At 43.7% G+C, this 25015-nt stretch overlaps 1 protein-coding gene across 8 annotated transcripts; it reads left to right on the forward strand.

Annotated features, from left to right (window-relative positions):
* Positions 1 to 789: 789 nt before the first annotated feature.
* Positions 790 to 25015, forward strand: cacnb1.S (calcium channel, voltage-dependent, beta 1 subunit S homeolog). Of its 8 annotated transcripts, none has more exons than XM_041579164.1 (14): positions 790 to 1038; positions 2707 to 2793; positions 15185 to 15304; positions 15618 to 15740; positions 15980 to 16116; positions 16398 to 16471; positions 17193 to 17356; positions 18581 to 18661; positions 19065 to 19123; positions 19440 to 19549; positions 19891 to 20042; positions 20207 to 20302; positions 20560 to 20745; positions 23278 to 25015. In XM_041579164.1, the coding sequence occupies exons 1-14, from the start codon at positions 952 to 954 to the stop codon at positions 23695 to 23697; spliced, it is 1896 nt and encodes a 631-aa protein (XP_041435098.1). In that variant the 5' UTR covers positions 790 to 951; the 3' UTR covers positions 23698 to 25015. The 8 variants fall into 8 exon arrangements, with proteins under 8 accessions (XP_041435098.1, XP_041435099.1, XP_041435101.1 ...); XM_041579165.1 differs by lacking the exon at positions 17193 to 17356 and adding an exon at positions 18072 to 18091; XM_041579167.1 differs by lacking the exon at positions 23278 to 25015 and having other exon boundaries at positions 794 to 1038; positions 20560 to 21807.

The following is a 25015-nucleotide window of genomic DNA, read 5'->3' on the forward strand; positions in this document are numbered from 1 at the left end:
TAAGGGCTAGGGGAGGATTTAGCCCTCAGTGAAAAAACAGCGTTCAACGGACATTGATTACAGATAATGCTAAAATGCACATAAAATATAAAACAAGTTAGGGACCGCCATTCGGGGTTTACCTTGACGTGGTATGGTGGCTTATCAATTTTATGATCATAACTTTGTAACAAAATAACCCCTGTTTTGGGTACATATGCAATAGCATTTATTATACTTATATATACTTTAAAGCCTTTAGAGTGCTCCCACAACCCCCCTGTTTTGATATTATATATATATATATATATATATATATATATATATATATGTGTGTGTGTGTGTGTGTATATATATATATATCTATATATATATATATATATCTATAGATAGATATATAGATATATATATGAGTGGGTGTTGGGGGTGCAGGAGGGAGTTGAGCTATAGGGAGTGTTGCTGTTAAGAAGTCACTTGTCTGCCATCGTTGTTCCTCCTGCTGCTGCTACTGCCCCTCCTTTCCCATCTCTTCCAACTATCTGCCTCTCTCACTCTCTCTCTCTCTCTCTCTCTCTCTCTCTCTCTCTCTCTCTCATGCACCACTCTCTTCTTGCCTTGTACCCCCCTAAATTCCCTGGCCCACCTGTTCTCCATTTAGTACTGAGTCGGACTCCCAGTCTATTAAATCACCTCTTGTGTCTCCAACTTGCTCCACCTCCTCTCTCGTCACTCTCCTCCTCTGGGTCTCTCTCCCATCCTCCTCCTCCTCCTCATGTCTCTCTCCCTCCCTCTCTCTCTCTCTCTCTCTCCATCCGTGCCCCTTGCCTCCTGCCTCTCTTCTCCCCTCCCCAGTTCTGCCCTTGTCCCCCTCCTTATTTCCTCTTCTTCTGTCTCTCCTGGATCCCTGTCAGTGGTGGATGTGGATGTGATGAGTAGAGTGTGATTTTGGAATATGTGGGGGGAGACTCACCAATGGTCCAGCAGAACAGGATGGCCAGGACCCCGTCCAGCTCCATGCAGGAGATCCAGATGGATGTGTTAGAGGGCCACAGCCTACAGGTGAGACACAAACATACGGGGTGGCCCGCCATGCTAATATGATCATTATTATTTGTCATACTTAGAAGATCAGCCAATATACTTATATATATATATATATATATATATATATATATATATATATATATATATATATATATATATATATATCTCTTTACAGGACCAAGGACAGCACTCCTATTATATAAAGAATTGCAATTGTTTAAGCCCTACAAGCGCTGTCCTTGGTCCTGTGTATTTTCTTTTGTACCAGCAGCTGCTTCATATTGGGACCACCCTTTGCACTATTATATATATATTATATATAGAGACAGAGAGAGACACCAGGAGCTGTAGGGCTTGAGGCACAGATAGAGGAGCAAGAGAGAGAGAAAGCTGCAGGTTAATGGTGACAGGGGGAGAGACTGGCAGAGAGAGGGAGACAGTCACAAAGGAGAGTGAGAGTGCAGGAGAGATGGAGAGGGATAATAATATGGGGAGTGTGAGGCTGCTGGGCAGGGGCTGATATAGAAGGAAACAGCTGTGGGGGAGCAGGGAAATAACCCCAGGGGGTGCGAGTTACTTGTATGTGCAGCAATCACTGTGCTTCCCGTCTGCTCTCCCATCTGCCCCAAGTCATGGCTACTGGGGTATCTATAGGATATTGTGCCATATAGAAATGGGAAATGCTTATTTGGGTTATTGGTGTGGAACGCAGGGGCATTGCCAGAGACACTCAATGGACCCTAATGCAGGGTCACCCCCATACCACACCCAAACCCCTATGTCCACAAAGAACAACGGTTATTATAATCCTGCCTCTTATCTGCCCCCGGGTAACTGTACACCTGGGCATGGGCTGCCTGAAGCTTTTATCAGCCTTTCTTTTCCTTCTGTACAAAAGATCTATTGATCTATTTATCTGGGGGGGGGGGGTCCCCGAAATGCCCTGTGAGCTGACTGGGGTTGCAATTGCTGTGGCCCTAGTTGAGAGGAAATGATAGAGAGCAGGTATAGCAGGTAATATAACATGTAATATAACATGTACAGTATGTAATATAACAGGAAATATAACAAGTAATATAAAATGTATGTAATATAACAGGTAATATAACATGTATGTAATATAACAGGTAATGTAGCAGGTAATATAACATGTAATGTAGCAGGTAATATAACAGGTAATATAACATGTATGTAATATAACCGGAAATATAACAGGTAATATAACATGTATGTAATATAACAGGTAATATAACATGTATGTAAAGTAACAGGTAATATAACATGTATGTAATATAACAGGTAATGTAGCAGGTAATATAACATGTAATATAACATGTATGTAATATAACCGGAAATATAACAGGTAATATAACATGTATGTAATATAACAGGAAATATAACGGGTAATATAACATGTATGTAATATAACAGGTAATATAACATGTATGTAAAGTAACAGGTAATATAACATGTATGTAATATACAGGTAATGTAGCAGGTAATACACAGGGGTGCATGAAAGTGTGTTGGTACCTGATGTGAAGCAGAAGGGTAATATTATAGGAAGCAGATGGAGTTATTTATAATCGAAAACATATGATTTTTCCTCCAGACCTCCCTTTTATGTTCTCTGTCCCCCCAAATCCCCTTTATAATCCCCTCTCTTCCCTGTTTCTTTCCCAGGCCAAATATGCGAAGAGGAAAAGCAGGTTTAAACGTTCGGACGGCAGCACCAGCTCCGACACCACCTCCAACAGCTTTGTGCGACAGGTGAGAGTCATACTCGGCACTAATGTGCTGTGCGACGGGCCTGATGAGCACGTAGGCCTCGTTAGGCCCGGGTCCTGGTTACCGTGGCAACCAGAGCCAGGGAAGAGATGCTCCTACGTCAGGAAATGGAAATGACAAACGCTAATTAACTGCCTGCCAGGGAGGGAGATGGGAGAGAGAAAAGAACCAGAGAGAGAGATAAAGGGGGGAGAATGAGAGGAGACAGAATACAAGTTGGGAAAATAATGTGTATTTATAGCAGGTATATATATATATATATATATATGACATGATGGTGCATGGACGGCTTTATGTGCCTGTTTCATCCATTGCATGTGCTGTTATTGGATATGCTGATATTCATTGTATATTGTATATGTATATTGTATATGTCTATTGTATATTGCATATGTATATTGTATATGTCTATTGTATATTGTATATGTATATTGTATATGTCTATATATTGTCTGCAGCAGGGCTGGTGTGACACCAGGAAAAAACCCGGTGGGCCCCGGCCCTTGTGGGCCCCACCAGCCCAGTCTGACCTACTCCCTGCAGGCTGCCGCTGATTCTAAACTAAGCGGTGGGGGGCTCAATTAGAAGGGGCTTTGCGGCTGCAATACTGAGGGGTCCCCAGGGGCCCCTCCCTGCCTGAGGCAGCTTGCTGCTGCTGCAACCCCCCTACTCCCCCGTGCACTCACTTTTATGCAATGGAGGAGGTCGAGGGGGGTCCACAATATTCATGGAGGGGTCCAGAAGGCTAACGCAATTGCCCTTACTGCGCTAGAACAGCTGCATTTCCAAATTCACCTCATTGGTACAGTGGCCCTGGGGGTCCCCAACCTTTTTTTTACCAGTGAGCAACATTCACATGTAAAAGGAGTTGGGGAGCAACACAAGAATGGGGGTGCCAAATAAGGTCTGTGATTGGCTATTGGGAGGACAGACAGCCTACAGGAGACTCTGGTTGGCAGGGCACCTGGTTTTATGCACCAAAACTTGTCTCCTGGAATTCAATGATGAGCTCCTGCTTTGAGGTCACTGGGAGCAACATCTAAAGGTTTGGGGAGCAACATGTTACTCGTGAGTTTGGGGATCACTGGTGTAGAGGGGATCACTGACTGGATGTGGGTGCAGGGTGCAAGACTTGGCTACTGCTGCTGTTTGTGATATATATACAGTGCAGGAGTGTGTGTGAATTGTAGGAGAGACTGCCCTATATACTGTAGGTCAGGAAGGTTGGTGCCAAGTCAGGTCCCTGGCATTTCAAGAAGAGAGGCCCAAAAAGCCCCCAGCAGCCCAATCAATAGTAATGGTCTATGGCATCTTACAGCAGTCTGGACCTTACAGCGCCACTCAACATCTGCCTGTACAAAATGCTGTTGCCCCAAGCAACCGACAGTCTGGACCTTAAACTGCCTGGCGGATAGTGCCCAGTATGGCAGCACCCACTGCTGCTAGTTCTACTACACTGGGCATGGAGAGCACTACTAATGATTGTGTTGTCATACACCATTGTGCAGATGGGTGGGTGGAAGGTTGTTGTGGGGTGGGGGAGTTGAGTACATATACATTAAGGTTCAGTGGGGGGGAGGGGGTAAGTGGTCACAGCTGGTCGGATGTATTCATATATGTGCACTAGTGTGTGTGTGTGTGTGTGTGTGTGTACAGAGGGGGGATGTCACACAGTCACAGCTGTTGTATTGCTTTTTGCACTAGTGTTTGTGTGCGTGGGAGGTGACATGATGTGCACATGCAATGCTGGAAGAGCAGATTATACATACATACATACATACATACATACATACATACATACATACATACATGTCGGGGTGTGTGTGGGTAGGTGGTTTGTGTTTGGGATAGGGTTGCCATTTTCTGGGAAAAATCCCGACCTTCCTATATATTTATCTTTTTTCCCTATTAATTAGGATCAGCCATCATTAATACCGGCCAGGCTGGTAAAATACCGACCAGGTGGCAACCCTAGTTTGGGGTGAGTTGCTGCTTGTTGCATACACATGGCCAGGTCTGTATCCGTATATATATATATATATATATATATATATATATATATATATATATATATCATGGAGTCCTGGTGTGTGTGTGTGTGTGTGTGTGTGCACAGTGAGTTGTGACAGTGACAAAGCTGCACATTGTATAACACAACACAAAGGGTCACACGTGATTTCCCCAAGTGATTGGCAGGGGTATTCAATGATACTATTGCTCATGAGTTGGATCTCGGTGGGTGAAGCAGCGGTGTGTCCTACACGGATTACTAGGCAAACTCAGCAGTGGAACTAGATGTTACTGGGCCCCACAGCAAATTCATTTTAGGGCCCCCAACATATCCAGAGGTTGTCCTGTATTACCGATATATATTGAAATCACTCATGGCGCCCCCTATACCTCCTGCAGCTGCAGGGTCCTCTGTAGTTACACCCCCTGTATAAAGTGAATTTAGGAAGCACCAGGTCCGGACTGAGAACTAAAATAGGCCCCGGCATTTCAGGTACACAGAGGCCCAATCAGCCCACTCAGAGGCCCAAACAGCCCCCACCAGCCCACTAAATGCTGACTTTCTATGGGACCTTATAGCAGCCCCTCTGGCATTTGCCAGAACCCACAGATTGCCAGTCCGGGCCTGGGAAGCACCATGCTACTGATACTGATAAGCTGCTGTACATTGATGCCCGCGCCATCCACATTGGTTTTGTACCTGGCAGAGAAACGCGTCAGCAGCGATTGCATGGTTTGAGCCTCTGGTTCTGTGTATGAAACCACATTGGGTCCAGCTGAATGAGAAGATGCCGATGTCTCTAATGCGTCTGGGTTCCAATAAGTACAATTATTCTTGTTCTAAATATCTCTGATATAAACACATATTCAATAGGCTGAGAAAGTCTGTGTATTGGGGGAGCCAGAGGGTGGTTTGGAAGTTCGTTTTCATTAGGAATGCACCGAATCCAGGATTAGGTTCGGGATTCGGCCTTTTTCAGCAGGAATCCTAATCCTAATTTGCATATGCAAATGAGGGGTGGGGAGGGAAATCGCATGACTTTTCGTCACAAAACAAGGAAGTAAAACATTTTTCCCCTTCCCACTCCTAATTTGCATATGCAAATTAGGGTTCGGATTCGGTTCGGTATTCGGCTGAATCTTTCACAAAGGATTCGGGGGTTCGGCCGAATCCAAAATAGTGGATTTGGTGCATCCCTAGTTTTCATAAGCAGGGAATAATGACCTTTTAGGAAGGCTCAGGCTCCCTAAAATGAGACCATAGTGGATTAGGGGAGGTGAGTGATATGAATAGTTTATTGCTTTGATACTGATGGTGCATTAAGTTGTATAGATGCGGACAAAAGTCTAGAGGGAGTTGGAGTGTAGTGAAGATTCTAAGGTTGGTCTATTAGACAGAGGACAACGATAAGGGGGGTCTGGTGAGGCTAGGGTGTCTTCTATATTAGTATGGGGGTAAGAAAACATAACAGAAATTGGGCACCCCATTGGAAATCCATGATACAGACTCAAGTAAAGCAAACCAAAGTTTATTCCAAAAGAGAAACTGAAAGCCTTACGCGTTTCGTGTGCGCTGGCACTCAATCATCATGTCACCAAATGCCTAAGGCTTCTGTTTTGGACATGGTTTTTGGAACACAATTTTGTTTGCTCTACTTGGGTGTGTATGGGGGATTTTCCCTTGGTGTGGCCCAGTTTTGTGTTATATTATTTATCGGCATCTGCTCCTGTTGCTAATGGTTTTGGGGTTGGCGCCCAAACTCCACATTTCCACCGGTGAGCATATTGTTTGGGGATCTCCCTTTGTTTTGATGTATGAACGGGAGGTACATGTTGCATTGTGTGGATTATAATATGGTAGGCATCAATGTCCTTATAGTGTAGTAGTATATAGTGCCCTGTATGATACATAAGGTGCCATGTCCCGATGACGTAGTAGGTGCCTATCATTAAAGTGCTGTGCAGAAGGCAAGATTGAGGGCACTACCCTGATACTAATGAATTTGGTGGTTCATGCCCTCATGGGTGCCAATGAGTAAGAGGTTCATGACCTGATATTGAGATAAAATGAAGGGATGAGCATTATGTGTCAACCACTGTAGCCCCCTCCCCTCACTCCCAGTTCAGCCGTGTCCCTTTCCACAATGTTTGTGTCCCTTCCTATCCCTCAAACACAGCTAAATATACCCACACCCAGGTTGCAAAGGCTGCAGGATTCCTGTAACCTGAGCCTTACGCTCCACATAGACCTCTCCGAGGAGGGGAGCAGAATGTCTGCTCCAGAGCCTCCACCAGAGGTTGCCTCCATCCCGAGACCCCCACCCCGAATCCAGAGACTTGTCTTGGTAAGAGCTGCCCGACCCCTTTCCCTTCACTCCACTGTCTTTTCCCTTTATTTAATGTTCCCTTTATTTAGTGTTCCCTTTATTTAGTGTTCCCTGTACAGTCCCTTCTCTATCCATTGCCTGCTCTCAATCTCAGAGGGAGGTCTTGCTCCTGTGATTCCTTGTGTTTCTGGTTACTTGTTGGGATATATTTAGAGTTTCCCTTTTTATTCCAGCTCAGTGCAATCAGCAGCGTGTGTGTGTGTGGGAATGGGGGGATAGTGCGGGGGAATCACAGGCTGGTTTCCCATGTATGAAATAAGAATAGTTGGGATCTCAGCAGTTCATAGGAGACCCCCAAATGGAATATCTGTGCAGCTGGAAGCAAACAGAAAATCTGCCCCTTTAATCCCGTGTGCCCAGAATAACACGTTTAGCTGAGTCGTAGCAGATATATTACATGAGAAAAGCAGATCTGTGTCAGGGGCTTATTCCTCTCACTAAACTTTGTTTCTTCTGTTATAAAGGGGACAATTCGTTTTGTCCTGTTATCTCTTTATACCTTTGACTAGTTTTGTGTTCAACAGGAGTCTACTAGTACAGGTATGGGATCCCAAATTACGGGAAGGTCGTCTCCCTCAGACTCATTATAATCAAATAATCCAAATTTTTGTGTGTTACTAAAACAGTCGCTTGCACTTTATCCCAACTAAGATATAATTAATCCTTATTGGAAGCAAAACCAGCCTATTGGCTTTATTTCATGTTTATATGATTTTCTAGTAGACTTAAGGTATGAAGATCCAAATAACAGAAAGATCCGTTATCTGGAAACCCCCAGGTCCCGGGCATTCTGGATAAGGGGTTCAACACCTGTATATTTTTTTATCTGCGTGTGTCTCTGTATATGTGTATAGAACTATATGGTTACAGGTGTTTGTATGTTCTGTATGGATGTGCTGTTTTCTATAGACCTTATATATTTGTGCTGAGCTTTGCTGACCAGTTTCCTATATGAATGTTCTGCCATTATATAGTTGTGGGGTTTTTGGGAAATGTAAAGTGAGGCTGTTATTTGTGATGACGGGCACTGGGTGATCACAGCTGTCTTCTGCCCCACACCGCAATATGTAATACTCATTACTGATAGACAGTCACAGGGGGCCGCAAATGTGTTCCTTAATTAGGAAAAGCCCCAGAAGTGTATCTCACTGTGTATGGTTGTGTGAGATATATATATATATATATATATATATATATATATATATATATATATAAATATAATGCTGTGATCCCATTGTCCATTTTACTGTCCTGGCTTTAATTGTGTTATTGTGATAAGTATATGGTTCTCTCTCGTCAGCAACATATTTCAGGAACTTCTGTGCTGATAGATTTATACTGGAGATAGATAGAGAGATAGATAAATAGAGAGTGAAAAAGAGAGATATACTATAGACAGATAATTCGATCAATAGCATAGATAGATATAGAGAGAGATACTGGAGAGAGGGGCAAATTCACTAAGATTCGTAGTTGCGCCAGCGCTCCGCAAATTCACTAAAATCCGAAGTTGCGCTCAGGGGTAGCGTAAGGTTGCGAAGTTGCGCTAGCGTTGATTCGCTAAGTGAAGTGAAGTTACGCTAGCGAAGGTTAATTTGCATACGGCGCCAAATTCAAATTTCAATGGAGGAATACGTAGAATCACTACAAATGCCTGGGAAACCTTCAAAACATCAAATAAAATGTTTATTTTGCCCTACACATGTGCCCACTGTATAGGTAAGTTGCCATGAGTCAGGAAATGTAGGGGGGAAGGAGGGGAGCCCCAAAAAAATTCTCGATCTTTTTCAGCCTATCACCCATAATGTAGAAAACACGCCAGCGTTTTTTGGGACTTAGAAAAAATTTGAACTTTTTTTGAAGCAATCCCTATCTACTCTATTGCGCTTCGCCTGGTCTGAGGTGGCGAAGGAAGTCTAGCGTAAAAGGTAGCGTTCAGTACACTGCGCACGTTAGTGAATTTGCGTAGTTACGTCCGTAGCGAAAATTCGCCAGGCGTAAGGGTGCGAAGTAACACTAGCGAATCTACGCCAGCGTTCGTTAGTGAATTTGCGAAGTAACGAAAATGCCCAACGCTAGTGAATTGACGCTAGCGTTCGGCGCTTAGTGAATTTGCCCCATAGAGAGAGAGAGAGATACTGGAGAGAGAGATACTGGAGAGAGAGATACTGGAGAGAGAGATACTGGAGAGAGAGATACTGGAGAGAGATAGAGAGATACTGGAGAGAGATAGAGAGATACTGGAGAGAGAAAGATACTGGAGAGTGAGAGATAGAGAGAGATTGAGAGAGATACTGGGGAGAGAGCAATTGAGAGATACTAAAGAGAGAGAGAGATATACTAGAGAGATATACTGGAAAGAGATAGAGAGATAGAGAGATACTGGAGAGAGAATGATACTGGAGAGAGAGAGAGAGAGAGAGAGAGAGAGAGAGAGAAAGATACTAAATAGAGATACTGGAGAGAGAGAGAGATACTGGAGAGAGAGAGATACTGGAGAGAGAGAGATATACTGGAGAGAGAGAGATATACTGGAGAAAGAGAACTATAGAGAGATACTGGATAGAGAGATAGAGCTATAGAGATACTGGAGAGAGAGCGATCGAGAGATACTGGAGAGAGAGATACTGGGGAGAGAGAGAGATAGAGTGGGAGATACTGGGGGAGATATATAGAGAGAGAGATAGAGATAGTGGCTATTCTGTTCAGTACATTCATGTTTGAAGCAGTCGGATACCATTAGTGGCACCGGCATTTTCATGTCATGAACTAATGTTTGGGGTGCTATTTAAGGTGCCTGTTGGGGTATTTTGGCTTAATTAAGGCCCAATATAGCAGCCGCTCCCCTCATGTTATTCCTAGCAGTCTCTTCAGCGTTTATTTGACTGGATGATCATTATTGGATTAAATATAGTGATGGCCAGTCAAGCACATGTTAAAGGGAATGTGTAGTCAGAACTAAATAAGCTGCTTCTGTTCTTATAGAGCAAAACAAACCAGCTTTAAATATACATTCATTCTTTTATTCTCCCAGGTTCTTGTCAGGAGGGGCTGCGGTGCTTCTGTTTAGTGAGCCGAGCGGCGGCCATTGGAAAGTGAGTGGGCGTTTCTGTTCTTGCCAAACTCGTTGACCCTAGAAACGCCCACTCACTTCCCATTGGCTGCAGGCCCTCCTGGCAAGAGAATCAGAGCTCCCTCTTGTTTTTTATCTTAATTCTTGTGAATTAAGCAGAGGTTTTAGTTTAACAAAGGGACAAACCATGAATGTCTTTTTGCTCATTATTAGCCAAACCGGCAAGTTATTTTTCACTCCTTTCAATCTAGGCTTCCCTTTAAGCTCTTGAATTTTGTATTTTTACTCTGGTGAGTGTTTCAGCCTGCCCACGTGGGCACCAGCATTTTGGGTTTGTTTGATACTTTTGTGCCAAACCTATGGGAAAAAAAGGTTCTTTCGTGGAGAACAACCGTGATGTGGGTGGTGGGTAGGATGAGAACTGGGAGGAATGGCCATTTTATCTTATTTTATATTCAATTGAAGGCAAAGCTTGAAGGTCAGTGAGTTGAGATTTGGGGCTGAATGGCTAAAAACCAATGTTTTCCTATACCTGCATCCTTATGCGCTGGAATTAGTCTGACATCTACTGCCAAAACAGTATCTTGGAGTTTACTTCACTTCCACACTTCACTTTGGACTCGCACTCCAGGAATCAGGTCATACCTTACGCATTTCATGTGTTTCCACAAGTAATTATAGGAAACACCTATGACCTATGTGTGGAAACACACGAAATGTGTAAGGTGTTGCCTGATGTCTGAGGGGTTCCTGGAGTCTGTGTCCAAATTGTCCGAAGTGGAGTTTTCTTCCCAAGCTACGGGTTCGGAGCGCAGCACCCGGACCTCCAATGGAGAGCGGTGAGTGACGATGATCTTCAAGATTGTATTTAAGTTAAAGTAAGCGACGAGTTCGAGGCAATTGCACCCCAACCATGGTGAGCATTCAAATTGTCAATATTTAAAAACAAAATTAAAATGACTAGAAAAAGATGCTGAACGCAACAATCAATGAAGTTGGCAACACCTGCATTTACCTGGCGTTAGTTTTTACCTATGTAAGGAATGGCCCCTACATTCCTTGTGCTGTGGATCAAGCACTGACTGCAATAAGAGGGGCAGGAGGTGGGAGGCACGTAAATGTCCCCTACTGACCCCTAACTGCCCCTAATTTGTCTGTGATTTACACACACAAGTCACCAGAGTGCCAGGTTTTTTATCTGTCAGACATTAGCAACCCCTGGGGTTCAGGTACCCTGTAAGCTCTTGTTCCCCTTTGGGTAAATAAATGGCCTCATGTGTCTTCTCTTTGAGTCTAAGCGGGTTTCTTCTGTAAGTTCTCATACTCCAACAACGACACCCACAAATTGTAAGTTGCCCTCAGGCTCGGAACTAGGGTAGGCAGAAGAGGCACGTGCCTATGGCCTTCTGTCTCCTACTTGTTTGGGCTCTTCTGTAATATCGGCATAGAGAGCAGGTGGGGTTTGTTGTGCTCAATGATGATGAGAATTGGGGTGCACCTAGCCCACTGCGTGTCACCTGGCAGTAGTTGGGGGGTTGTTTGGCTGCCCCTATATAAGTAATGGACAATAATGTTAATGACAGAAAAGGAAGGAGCAGGAGAGGCAGAAGATAGAGAGCAAGTCTGGGTGGTGAACGGAGGCTCATGGACAACTACACTGAATGAGGGAGGATTCACTATGCTCAGTCCTGAAGAAGACTGAATAAAATGAAACAGGGCAGCATCAGTGAAGCTACGTGAAGTTAAAATAAAAATATGACCATTCATTTAACAAAAAAAACCCCAAAAACTGAATTCCCAGAGTTGCCAAATGATTCTACAAAATGTAAAGAAAATTTGACATTGTGGCTCACTCATTGTTGCCTTCCCATGCGGAGCAATAAAATGTTAGAGCTCCCGAAACACAAAATTGTTCAGTATAACATCCCTGTAAATAGAAAGTGTGACGACAACAGTTACTGGGTGCCTGGAACATTCATTCTCTGCATATTTGCAGTTATTGGTGAGCGAGAGGTGTTGTATAACTTCAGCCCATTCCCCACCATGAAACTGATATTACAGATCATTTTAGTATCTGATACCTACACAGACTGATTGTGACTGAATGTGATTGGATACAGGTATATCCCGAAACTTGTTGCTCCGAATAACAGGAAGACCTTCTCCCTTCTTAGACTCCAATTTAATCAAACCATTCAACTTTTTTTGTAGTATAACTTGAACTTGATCCCAACTAAGATTTCATTGCTGCAGGCAAAACAATCCTGTTAGGTTTATTTTTAGTAGACTTAAGGTCTAGGAGTTTTTAGACTGCTAATACAAGGCTTTTGGTTGACCTGAGAGTCAGCTAGCCTAGGACCAACAGAATACAGAAAGATACCGTTAAAGAATAATGTTGGGCTGTAATCCTGATCCAAAACTGTTTTTAGAAAGGTGGATGGTTTGCAGGTCCAGATGAGGTTGCCTGGAGTAAGAGTATGGAAGGTCTTCTTCTGACAATCTGAACAACCACTGTTGTATTAGGGTCTGTTATCGAAACTAAATCAGGTGTTTCTATCTCTCTGCGAAATGTAATGTGTTGGAGGTTGGAGGTGTGTAGAGCTGGATGTTGACACTGGAAAAGTTCCAAGTCGGAGAATCTAATGGAGACAATTACTACAGGAATCATCAAATTGGCCATTGGAAAGGGGGAGAAGGATATAAATGAAATAGAGACAATAGAATCAATGTTCTGAGCTTGGCACGAGGCGTGTTCTTTCTCTTCTACTGACTCTGCTTTCCTGGCACGACGAGTGAGCTCTCAATGGATTTCCATTATATCCAAGAAGAGTTTCCAGCTATTGATTTTATATAGCTTAGTCCCATCCACAAGAAGACTTACTTGGACTCTTTGCAGTAGAGTTGGCTGGGTAGTAGTGTGTTACTGTGTGCATTTGTGTTGATGGAGAATGATACTGTACATTCCTGTAATACAGAAATCCAGGGTGACAAGCAGACATACGTTTTCTCTGATGCGGCAGCAAGGCTTAGAAGTTCCGGAATGGGTCTCCTCGGGCCCACCAATGAATCTGATTCCTATGGCCCACCAATGAATCTGATTCCCAGGGCCCACCAATGAATCTGATTCCCAGGGTCCACCAATGAATCTGATTCCCAGGGCCCACCAATGAATCTGATTCCCAGGGCCCACCAATGAATCTGATTCCCAGGGCCCACCAATGAATCTGATTCCCAGGGCCCACCAATGAATCTGATTCCCAGGGCCCACCAATGAATCTGATTCCCAGGGCCCACCAATGAATCTGATTCCCAGGGCCCACCAATGAATCTGATTCCCAGGGTCCACCAATGAATCTGATTCCTAGGGCCCACCAATGAATCTGATTCCCAGGGCCCACCAATGAATCTGATTCCCAGGGCCCACCAATGAATCTGATTCCCAGGGCCCACCAATGAATCTGATTCCCAGGGCCCACCAATGAATCTGATTCCCAGGGCCCACCAATGAATCTGATTCCCAGGGCCCACACTCACAACTATTAAATGGAATTGATTTTATATGATGAAAATAAGAAAGGGCTGATGGGAATAGTACCAGAGTGGGGCCCACTGTGAGATCTTCTGTTACTCTGGCATGGGAGCCTGACAATGTGTTTGACTTGAGTTCAGTACAGTGTGACCACTTTACACTACTGCTGGCCACAAATAAGCAGGCCAAGGTCCTCCCTCACTATCTGTAAGAATAGATGAACTCTGTTTTCTAAAGAACCCTGGCTGTTGGGTTGAGGTACAGCATAGTAAATATGAAAGCAGGGGCAGATAGAGTTGGTTAAGGCAGCAGAAATGTTTGTTTTGGTCTTTGTGATGGAAATATGTACAACTGCTGAAAGCCGAGGCCTAGTCATGGCCAAGACCTGAGGGCAAGTAAGCTGGACTGGAGCAAGTGGTGTAGGCCTCATGTTTGTAGCAGGGAGCAATGGGGCAGAAGTGACTGGACATTAAATATGGCCTACGGTGTCAGTGGAATGGAGTGATGGAGGTGTAGGAAGGGTTGAGGATGGTGAAGGTGGGAGTGCTTGAGCATGGAAGGGATGGTTTGTTGTTGGCAGCAGACACATGTCCTCATCAATCAGACAGTCAACTCACATTATTCTCTATGTAGTTCCGTGAAGCTGTTTCTGGTGCTCACAGCTGTCTCCAGCCCTGAGTTTAACTGTCACATATCTGTGACCTCAGTGTGGGCTTGGACTCTGGGGGGAAAGGCCGGGGGTGGGTGGGAACGGACAGTTGGAATCCGATGCTAGCTAAGAGTGGGATCAGCAAATAGGAAGATTGTGTGCGTGTGGAGCTAGTTTTATTATTGTTTTTTCTCTACAAATGGACGTCGGGGTGTGTGTGAAGTATATTGTGTGAATACTTGTAACAGTGGCGGCTGCAGACAAGCATGGATTAACGTGTGTGTATAATTGGTTATAGCGCACAACTGCAGCACTTTCTCTAGATATGTGACCAATTGATATATAAATATATATATATCAGCGGGAGTGTTGGGCAGGCGGCATTTGCAGACTGGCAGAGAGAGAAGCTCATAGGGAGGAAGAAACAGCTGCAGAGTTTAGAGGAAAATGTACTTGTATGGCCTGGAACATGAGGTGAGTGGCACTTTCTGCCATATGAGGAGCATTTGTGGCAATCGCTGCTTTTCTATTCTCTCCTTTCTTTGCACTTTCTCCCCAGTTCTATCTTCTCACACTCTTTTTATTCCTTTTTGCCTCCATGTCTTCCTTTTCCCTCTTCTGACCCATTCCAAGCCTGGGATCCTCAGCTCCCAGAACAGCTGCTACATACGTCAACCCCTTGTTTGAGTCTTGTTCTCAGTAGCTTTTTATCTGTGGCCCCCCAGGGTTCTGCAGAGTCATACACCAGTCGCCCGTCGGACTCGGACGTGTCTCTTGAGGAGGATCGAGAAGCCTTGAGGAAGGAGGAAGAGCGACATGCTTTGGCACAGTTGGAAAAAGCAAAGGTAGTAGAAAAGGAACCTGGACAAAAGTTGATTGGAAAGCTGGGTAAAGGGCATTAATGGAACTGTGGGGAGGATCCTGGGCCCACCACCAGCCCACAGTTGGACAAAAATGTAAAGATTCAGTTAAAAACCCGCCTGTAAACCTGTCCCATACACCAGTAGCCCCAAAATGAAGTGGATTGGGCAGGTCTTATCTGGAAGCCAACTTGCCGTTTGGAACTATAGAACATCATAGACCATAGTTTGGTCATCCTAGAACAAAATAGTATTTGTTCCCATAAACTAAAGTATAGCATGTTTTATTCCAAAATAGACAAAACCGGTGGCCTTTGCAGTTCGGACAAATGTGGGATACAGCCCGTCCCCCGGGGATGATGCGCCCGTGCAGGGAATGTGCATCAACTTTGATCCCAAAGACTTCCTTCACATCAAGGAGGTAAGCAACACATTGGGGAACAGCAAGAAGGGGACACAGGATGAAATGACTGGGAAACCACGGACTACATACAAATTATATTTATGGCTCCACCATTGTTGTACAACATGATACTGTCTTTATTCTCTCTATCTAACAGTTAGTTCTTCATCTTCAACTTTGCCTTGACCTGTTCTTTGCTATCTTTTTTATTCCATGTTTTGACTTTTGTCATTTTTCTGGCGCACATTCATCCTCAGAAATATAACAATGACTGGTGGATTGGTCGTGCCGTGCGAGAAGGCTGTGAAGTTGGATTTATCCCAAGTCCTGTGAAGTTAGAGCACATGAGACTTCTTCAGGAACAGAAGCTGCGACAGAGCCGACTAAGCTCCAGGTAGACCTCTCTCTCCTGTATCTGTAAGATGGAGACAATCAGAAGGCCCTACTATATGTAAAAGTCAACCATGTAGGTTGTACTGGTTACACTAACCACCTTATAGATACTGTATGGTTCTGAACCTTTTGGTGGAAAACGTATGTAGTTTAAAGGGACATTCAGTCTAAATACTCTCAGTTATGTGGGAATTACTGTGTTTATATTTCTCTCTATACATTTGACACCTTTATTATTTCTTTCCTCCCTCTCCATAATGTATTTTTTATCCACTTTTACAGTAAATCCATCGGTAATTCCAACAGTTTAGGTGATGTGGTTAGTGGGACCCGCAGACCTACACCCCCAGCTACAGGTGAGACTCTCTTTCATCCATTCTGTAGCTCATTTGCCTCGGGTTCCTCCTCCCCTGGGTTTTATCAGGTAAAATGTTTAGGGTGGTTGGGTGGGATCAGTTTGGTCCTGGTAGGTTCCTCGTGAAATGATGAGTGGTAGAGAGGATGATAAAGGAGATACAAATTCAGGTTGTTCATCAAGACCCTACATGTCCCATCAGACTCCTTTAGCAGAAGGTTTGCCCTGTGTCTTTCATTCATTTCTTTGCATTGACAAGCAACTTTCTTTCCATCCACTGCTTTATTTCATCTATACTTTACTTCAACAAATGATCTTTTTCATATTTTCTGTGTGTAATTACCTCCAATTCTCTGCACCTCAACTCCTCCCTTCTTCATAATGTATGTTGCCCTCTCATCTTTCCTTTTACTCTCAGATATTTCCCTTGTCCATCACCCCAATATCTTTCCTTTCTCCTCATTTGCTCTATACACGCACACCAACATCTTTCTCTTTATACTCACCCTAATATCTTTGCCATTCAATTTTCAACCTGTCCAACTGCCATTTATCTCTGTATTTCCGTTTTGCCCTCACTAATCTCACTGTAACCTCATTTATTTCCTTTTATGCATTGTCTCAAAACCCAATCTTTTCCACTCATCCATTTTCTACTGTCCCCCCCATTTCTTACCACTCACACTTGCTTTTTTTGTCTCGGACATTCCCTTCCTATTCAGGTCCTCTGGACTCCCCCTTAGTTTATGATATAGATCACGTTGATTTAGAGTATGAGGACACAGAAGCTCAAGGGGCTCAAGGGGCTCAGCGCTCCCCCCTCAACAGCACAGGGAGCGTCACCACTCCTCCATCCACTACCAAACGGGTCCCTTTCTTTAAGAAGGTAACTTCCATTCACCCTAGCGTGCCACTAACCCTGCTTCTCCTGCAAGGTTTGCTACTTGCCCTAAGAGCTAACACTCTGTGCTCTGAAGATGCACGGAAATAATAAGTGGATCTTAGCATTTTAGTGAGCAGATGCATTGTATTTCTACACCTGCATGTGTGTTTGTGTATATAGAGCTGAGTTGTGTATAAAGGTATGGGCGAGTGTAAGGCAAGGTGTGGATATGAGAATACGGACACAGAGGACATGTTTACTTGTGAGAGTGAATGCGTGTAGCATGTCTGATTAGTAACATGTTAAACAACATGGACTTTGCACGTGGTTGAAGATCACAATGGATGTAGGTAGAACGCTCATGTTTGTGTTCAGCTCTTGTTCATACATGTCTCAGAGGATATAAAGAATAACACGCATGGTTTTGTTTTTACCTCTTCTCTTTACTTTCTTATCCCTTCCTCCCTTGTTTCATCCGTCTGTCCCCAATCCATTCTGTTACTCCTTTACTCCCACTCACACCTTCCCGATCTTCACTTGTCCCTTCCTCATTCCCTTTCCCCTCTTTCTCTTCTCCTTCTCACTGATCCCTCCTGTTGATTCCCTCTCCCCCTTCCTCTGTGTCCCGTTATCCCTCCTTCAACCTACCCACATCCTCATCTCTCTGTCTCCAACTGTCACATTCCTCCTACTCCCATTTCTTCTCACACTGGCATAGCTAAGCAGAAGCAGAAGTCTGTAAGTAATTATTTGTTTGTCTGTTTTATTCTTCTTTCTAATCTCTTTATCTGTCCAGGGATGGTTTTATGGCTGGGCAGAAAGGCCCATGGGCAATAACATATTGTTATAATAATAATAATAATTGCTCTACATCCTTCCCCCTGCAAAAAGTCTTGGACCTCCTGAATTCAAGTACAATTTTTCTTTTCAAGTGATAGAGCCCCGACTTTTCAGCATTGCCCAGGGGTCTCTCTGCAACTATGGCCCTTCTCTCTCTCTCTCTTGAGTCTCAATTTGTGGCATTCCTTTGGGCCCTGTGATTTCAGTGAATAATGCATGCCATGCTGTCTCTGAACTGTTGTAGCGTTGGCTGTAAATGCATTTATGACATATACAGTAATTATAATGATATGTGTACAAAGCACTACGCGTGGGAGGTTCCTTTCCAACACTGGAACACTCCATGTGAGTAAACATATGTGAGATAATTCATCTTTTCTTTTGCAGACAGAGCACATCCCCCCTTATGATGTTGTTCCATCCATGAGGCCGATCATTCTAGTGGGACCATCATTAAAGGGATATGAGGTGATCATGTGCTGTTACCTGTTACCTGTTGCGTATCCATCATGGATCCAATCATGCTTTGGGCTTCAATGAGACTCCTGGCCATATTAGTACAGATAGTACAGATACTGTCATAGACATAGGGTTTCATATGATTTTCCATGCATGGATTTTCAAGGAACGATTGGAACAGACCCACCCATGCTAGGTGTGAAAGATCCAGTTGCCAAAACCAATTGATGTCTTTATATGCACGGCCAATTTCCTAAATGGTTTATCATTTTTTTATAGAACAATAGGATATATGGTAATAATTTATGGACACAGAAACTCTATATATTTGTCTTATTTCCCTTACTTTTAGCATCACCGTTTGCCAGACCTGTCCTTCTTTATTTCTAAAGCCTCTGTTCTGCTCCTGTAGGTCACGGATATGATGCAGAAAGCTTTGTTTGATTTCTTGAAGCACCGATTTGATGGGAGGTATACATCTTGAGATATTACATGCGTACTAGAGGGATTTTGACTCTATATGGGATCTTCTGAGGTTTTGCAACCCTTGAGATTCACCATACATATTCATTGGGTCTCCTATGTATATACCTACTATTAGTAGGGGTGCTGTAGCCTTCACGTTATACATCTCATCATCCTCAGAGACTAAGGTTTTTTATCCACAGCTTCCATGCACCCACATAAGGCAAAAATAAAAAATAAGTAGTTTATAGGGCAGGTATAAATATGTTTTTGCTTTGCCTGTCATACATGTGAAAATGATGATGGTTTGTGTTTCATCTAGGATTTCCATTACTCGGGTTACTGCTGATATTTCTTTGGCCAAACGATCAGTCCTGAACAACCCAAGCAAACACAATATTATGGAGCGCTCCAACACACGCTCTAGTCTTGGTAAGAAGACCACATGGACTGTTAGGTCTACAAATGAGAGTGTTGGGGGATACTGTCTATATATAATCATCAAAAGGGAGATGAGGTCCAGCCTGGATTTAATCACAGTGGGCAATTCAGGTGGTGGGATAAAGCCTGGATATAGAAGGGTCCAGACTGAAATGGTAAAATTCCAGCAGCCAACTGAAGGGCCAATTGAGATGTAGGATCTGGACTAGGTGTGATATCAGAGGGCAATGGAGACAAGGAGAACCATACAGAGTAAACAATAGGGTTGCTAGTTGACTGGATGGTAAAGCTTAGTCCATTTATTTCTTCCTTTTCTCTTCCTTGGGACACAGCTGAGGTACAGAGTGAGATTGAGCGCATCTTTGAGCTGGCTCGAACCCTACAGCTAGTTGCCTTGGACGCAGACACTATCAACCACCCAGCCCAACTTGCTAAAACCTCCTTGGCACCCATTATTGTCTACATTAAGATCGCTTCTCCAAAGGTGCGTGGTTTGAGGGGATTAAGGGGAGTCTGGAGTAGGGTAAGAGAAAAGTAATGATGGTCATACACTACATCCTGCTGTATTTTCTTTTCTGTTACGATTCTCCATTGCTTCCTTTTTCACTGTCCAACTCTCTATTCCTTGTGTTTTCTTCGCTGTTACAGGTTTTACACCGGCTGATCAAATCCAGGGGAAAGTCCCAGGCGAAGCATTTGAATGTACAGATGGTGGCAGCTGATAAACTGGCACAGTGCCCTCCGGTGAGTCATTGGAATCCTGAAAAGGCATATTCATCTGGCAAACTGTCGCTTTCACCATGAAAGGATCTCCTGTTGCTATCAGAGTAGCATGCAAAGCAAGCAACATTTATTGTACATTATATTTGAATGCCAGTGTGTCGCGATGTAAGGCTGAGGTCTCAGCAATGTTCCTTCTGATATTGCAAGGAGATCTCAGGCTGGTGGGTGTATCTGAGTAAGTACTGGGCCTTGTATTGATCTCTACCCTATCTTCGCAGGAAATGTTTGACATCATTCTGGATGAGAACCAACTGGAGGACGCATGTGAACACCTGGCAGAGTACCTAGAAGCCTACTGGAAGTCCACTCATCCAGCCAGCATCAACCCACCCAATCCACTGCTTAACCGTACCCTTGCCACTGCAGCCCTGGCATCCAGCCCCGCTCCTGTCTCCAACCTCCAGGTGCAAGTGCTGACCTCACTCAAGCAAAACCTAGGCTTTTGGGGGGGCCGTGGGGAGCCAGGAGCTGCCCCTCGGGTGGAGGAGCACTCATTGTAACCTGGGTTGATAGTAATCTGCAGAGAATAATAGTGGAGATATCTCATTTGAGAGCACCCTGAAAGTCACTCCAGTATCGGCTTCTCCAATAGATTACTGAATGAAATATTGTGAAACAAATAAATAAGTGCCTAGGGAAGGATGTTAATGGAGTGACAGTCAGCAGAAGTTTCTTCCTCATGGTGGCATGCCCCATATTTTTATATTTATCCAACTAAATTTAAAAAAGGTTCTCTCTTGGGGATATGCTTAAAACAGAGCCACCAACAAAAACCCACCTAATCAAAGGTAACATTTGGGGTCCCCTCTGCCATACAAAAGGGCCTAAGTTGTACCTTCCTTTTAAATGCTTCAGTCCCCCATATCTGGTTGACCCAAGACATCCCAAGCCCCTCTGCATCTCATTTAGAACCATGCTACAATTTCTCCAACATTCTGTTCTCCATCCTCTCACATTCACCCAATGGGCCTCTTCTTTTCTTGGTCAGGAGACTCTTAAAAAAACTACTAATTAAACCAATCTTTTCCTTTAGGTTGTTCTGGCCCCCAGAAATATAGTTATATTTCATAATTTTCTATATGTTAGTGTAACCCACAATATGTAGTACTATTTGTTCCTGCTTCTCCAGAGACCCCTAAGCTTTTAAGGCATCTTTATTCAGATGTTTCAGTGAATGGAGCCAGCATTGACTGGTGTCGGCAACACTGGAAATGTATATGGACATGTTGTATATGTACATGTCTACTGCTTATCTAATTGCTGTGGTGACTGTAATGGAAGGCAATTGCAATTTTTAAAATGGAATAACTTTTAAAGAATACATTTCCCAAAAAAAGTATTACCCCCTATTTAATATGTAGGAAGAACGGCACATAATGTTTTTAAGAGAAAATGTTAAATGGAGTGAGTAGCCAGACACAGACATGGTGCGGAGGCTGAATAAGATCGGCAGGCTTATATTTATATTTATTTATAAAGTGTTTCATCAAAAAATCAGTGTCTTTTCTTTTCATGTGTCGTGGGTACAAACATATAGATCCGCTTTCCATCATACGCTTCTCATTTAATCTCTTTTTCCAACCACAACACCAGTCCATCTGCTGCCCCCATCTCTCCACTAGTATTTAGCACATCCCCATTGTTATTCCATGTACTGTATCAACCAAAACTTCTCCTACTTAGATTAAATACTCTTGTACTCAATAACACCATAGTATGTCCTGCTGTTATATGTAACCCTTTTAACCTCTCCTGCTGTTTTGTTTAACACCATAACATCTACTATTTCATGAAGCCCATAACTTCTCCTTCTTTCCACTGAAATCCCTGTAACTTATGTGTAACACCATCATTTGTCCAACTGTTCCCATGGTATCACCATAACTTCTGCTGTTATGTGTAACACCATAATGTTGTGTATTCTATGAAATCCTATAACTCCTCCTAGTTTTCCATTCAGTCGTCATATTCCATGAAGTCCCATAACATCTTCTGTTGTTCCATACATATTTTTCCATTCCATGAAATCCCCATAACTTTTTCTAGTGTTCTATTCAATCTCCATAACTTCTTCTATTGTTCCTTGAAGCCCATAACATATTCAGTTGTTCTATGAAGCCCCATAACATATTCAGTTGTTCTTTGAAGCCCCATAACTTCTTCTATTGTTCCATGAAGCTCCATAACATATTCTGTTGCTCCATGAAGCCCTGTAACATCTTCAGTTGTTCCATGAAGCCCCATAACATCTTCTGTTTTTCCATAAAGCCCTTTAACATTTTTAGTTGTTCCATGAAGCCCCATAACATCTTCAGTTGTTCCATGAAGCCCCATAACATCTTCTGTTGTTCCATGAAGCCCTGTAATATTGTATCTTCAGTTGTTCCATGAAGCCCCATAACATCTTCTATTGTTTCATGAAGCCCCATAACGTCTTCTGTTGTTCCATAAAGCCCTGTAACATCTTCAGTTCTTCCATGAATACCCATAACATCTTCAATTGTTCCATAAAGCCCTGTAACATCTTCAGTTGTTCCATGAAGCCCCGTAACATCTTCTGTTGATCTATAACACCTTCTACAGTTTCATGAAACCCCCCAAACTTCTTCTAGTGTTCCATTCAATCTCTATTTTCCTGAGCTGATTATTTTTGTAACAAAACAGACACACTTAGCAAAATGTTTTCCCCACAATGTATAATTTTGCCCAGAATTCCAGTGTAACTGCCTGTTAGTTGTTGGTGCACACAAGCTGCAATCAACCCTATATTAATTAAGTGTGTAATAGCTCTGCTAAGTAACACTATGCAGGTTTTACTGCATTTAACCCTTACCTGGCTAGATATTTGCTTAAAATGTTCTAACCTGCTTGTTTGTGTGCATGCTTATAACCCTTCTACTCCTGTTTCTGCACGCTTTGTCTGTCTTACTAACCAGGGTTCCTACTTGGTACATGGGGAGCTGAGGTCGGATGGAGCTGACCAGATGGGCATTTACGAGGGGCAACTACGGAGAGGTCAGATGGGTTCTCGCATCCTTTCCCGGCATGACACACTAGAGTCGGAAACGCAGGGCAGTCGGGACTCTGCCTACACAGAGCCAGGTGATTCCTGTATGGACATAGAGACTGACCCTTACGAGGACTTGGAGCCCAAGAGCCAAGGAAGAGAAACCAGGAGGCTTCAACGTCAGGGCTCTTGGGAGGAGCTGGGTCCAGATCAAGAGAACCTACTGCAGAGGAGAAGGAGGGAATCTCCAAGGCCGCAGGGGAAAGGCAGGGAGCAGTACTGGCATGAGGGTGATGGCAGGAACAGGAGTCAGCTGGACAGCTGGGGGAGAGATGTGTGTATCCGTTAGGCCTGGGCATGAGGGCACCATACAACTCAAACACACACACTGTATGAACCCAACCTCCTCAACCTACACTTCTATTTCATAATGGGCCCCTTGCATTACATGTACTCCAGAAGCAGATTCATCAGTCCAATTCACTTCCACTGCCACCCGTTGCTCATTACACCTCAGAACTCTACTGACATTCCTTCTGGTCCTTTGGAGACGTGACCTCTCCGCTGCACTGCTGTTCTCCATGTCAGCACTGCCCTATGACTCTCCTGTTGCACTATCAATGCTACCCACTATCTCTTTGCACCAACACTGCCCTCTTACAATCTAACTGCACTGACACTGCCCTTGGACACGACTCTGCACTGACTTCTACTGTAGTCATTGCCGTGGGATCCAGTTACTGTCCCATGTCTACAGACCTACTGATTGTACGGACATTGCCTTCTCATCACCCCCTGTTCCTTATCCTGAGTCCAATCTCGTAGTTTCACTTGTCCAACACACTCTGTACTATCAGCCCAACAATTGCACAATCAGTGTCTTGTGGTCCCCTCTTTGCACTACCCTTTCAGCTCCCCAATATAGAGAAGAGGGACCAGCCCTTCCCAGCCAGTAGCAGACATCACCTTCCAACGTTCTCCTGCACCTCTTATAGAATCCAGGTGGGTCTCCTTCAGCCTGACCTCTTGGGGGTTCTGAGACCCCAACACTCCGCTCAACAACGTGCCATAAACCCAATTGCTGGAGAGAAGAATGTATTACCCACTTTGTGCCAGAAGAGACAGCTTCTCTAGGAGCTGATGGGTAACCCACATATCTGGATCTATTGCCCCCCGCTATCAGCAGGGTGCAAGGAGTTGACGGATGCCTGGAGTATTCACGTGCCTGCAGATGTCCATATTCTTTGCCTGCCGTTTCATAATAACGATTCCTGCCTGGTTTGTGTTCCCGACTTGTTCCGACCCAACGGTTTGGCACCAAGTATTCCCGGCACAAGCTTTTTCCAAAGGGAGGAGGATTTTCTTTCTTTTTTTTTTATTGTGAGTTCATTTTTTTTGGACCTTGTTTGTAGTAGAATCTTCAGAGGCCCATTGTCCGCTCATCTAGGTGCCGGCTCAGAACTTACTGCCAGTGAGATATATATATATATATATATATATAGGTGCCCGAAAATGTGTGTATTCATTCCTTCCTCGGATATCTCTTGATCTTGTTTATGTGGATATATATATATATATTTATAAACGCAACTTCAACGTATGCATTGTATAAACAAGCCTCGTAAAAGATTTCTACGTCCATTTACACCTATTTATACCTAATTATA

Source organism: Xenopus laevis, chromosome 9_10S (assembly GCF_017654675.1).
Source record: "Xenopus laevis strain J_2021 chromosome 9_10S, Xenopus_laevis_v10.1, whole genome shotgun sequence".
NCBI classification, from domain to species: Eukaryota; Metazoa; Chordata; class Amphibia; order Anura; family Pipidae; genus Xenopus; species Xenopus laevis.

Excerpts from the sequence above, each read along its gene's own strand:
- cacnb1.S (XM_018237996.2), top strand. The coding sequence starts at position 6,966 with ATGTTTGTGTCCCTTCCTATCCCTCAAACACAGCTAAATATACCCACA. Across the intron at positions 16,117-16,397 it reads CAGAGCCGACTAAGCTCCAG|TAAATCCATCGGTAATTCCA; the intron begins GTAGACCTCTCT and ends CCACTTTTACAG. Across the intron at positions 19,124-19,439 it reads AAGCACCGATTTGATGGGAG|GATTTCCATTACTCGGGTTA; the intron begins GTATACATCTTG and ends TGTTTCATCTAG.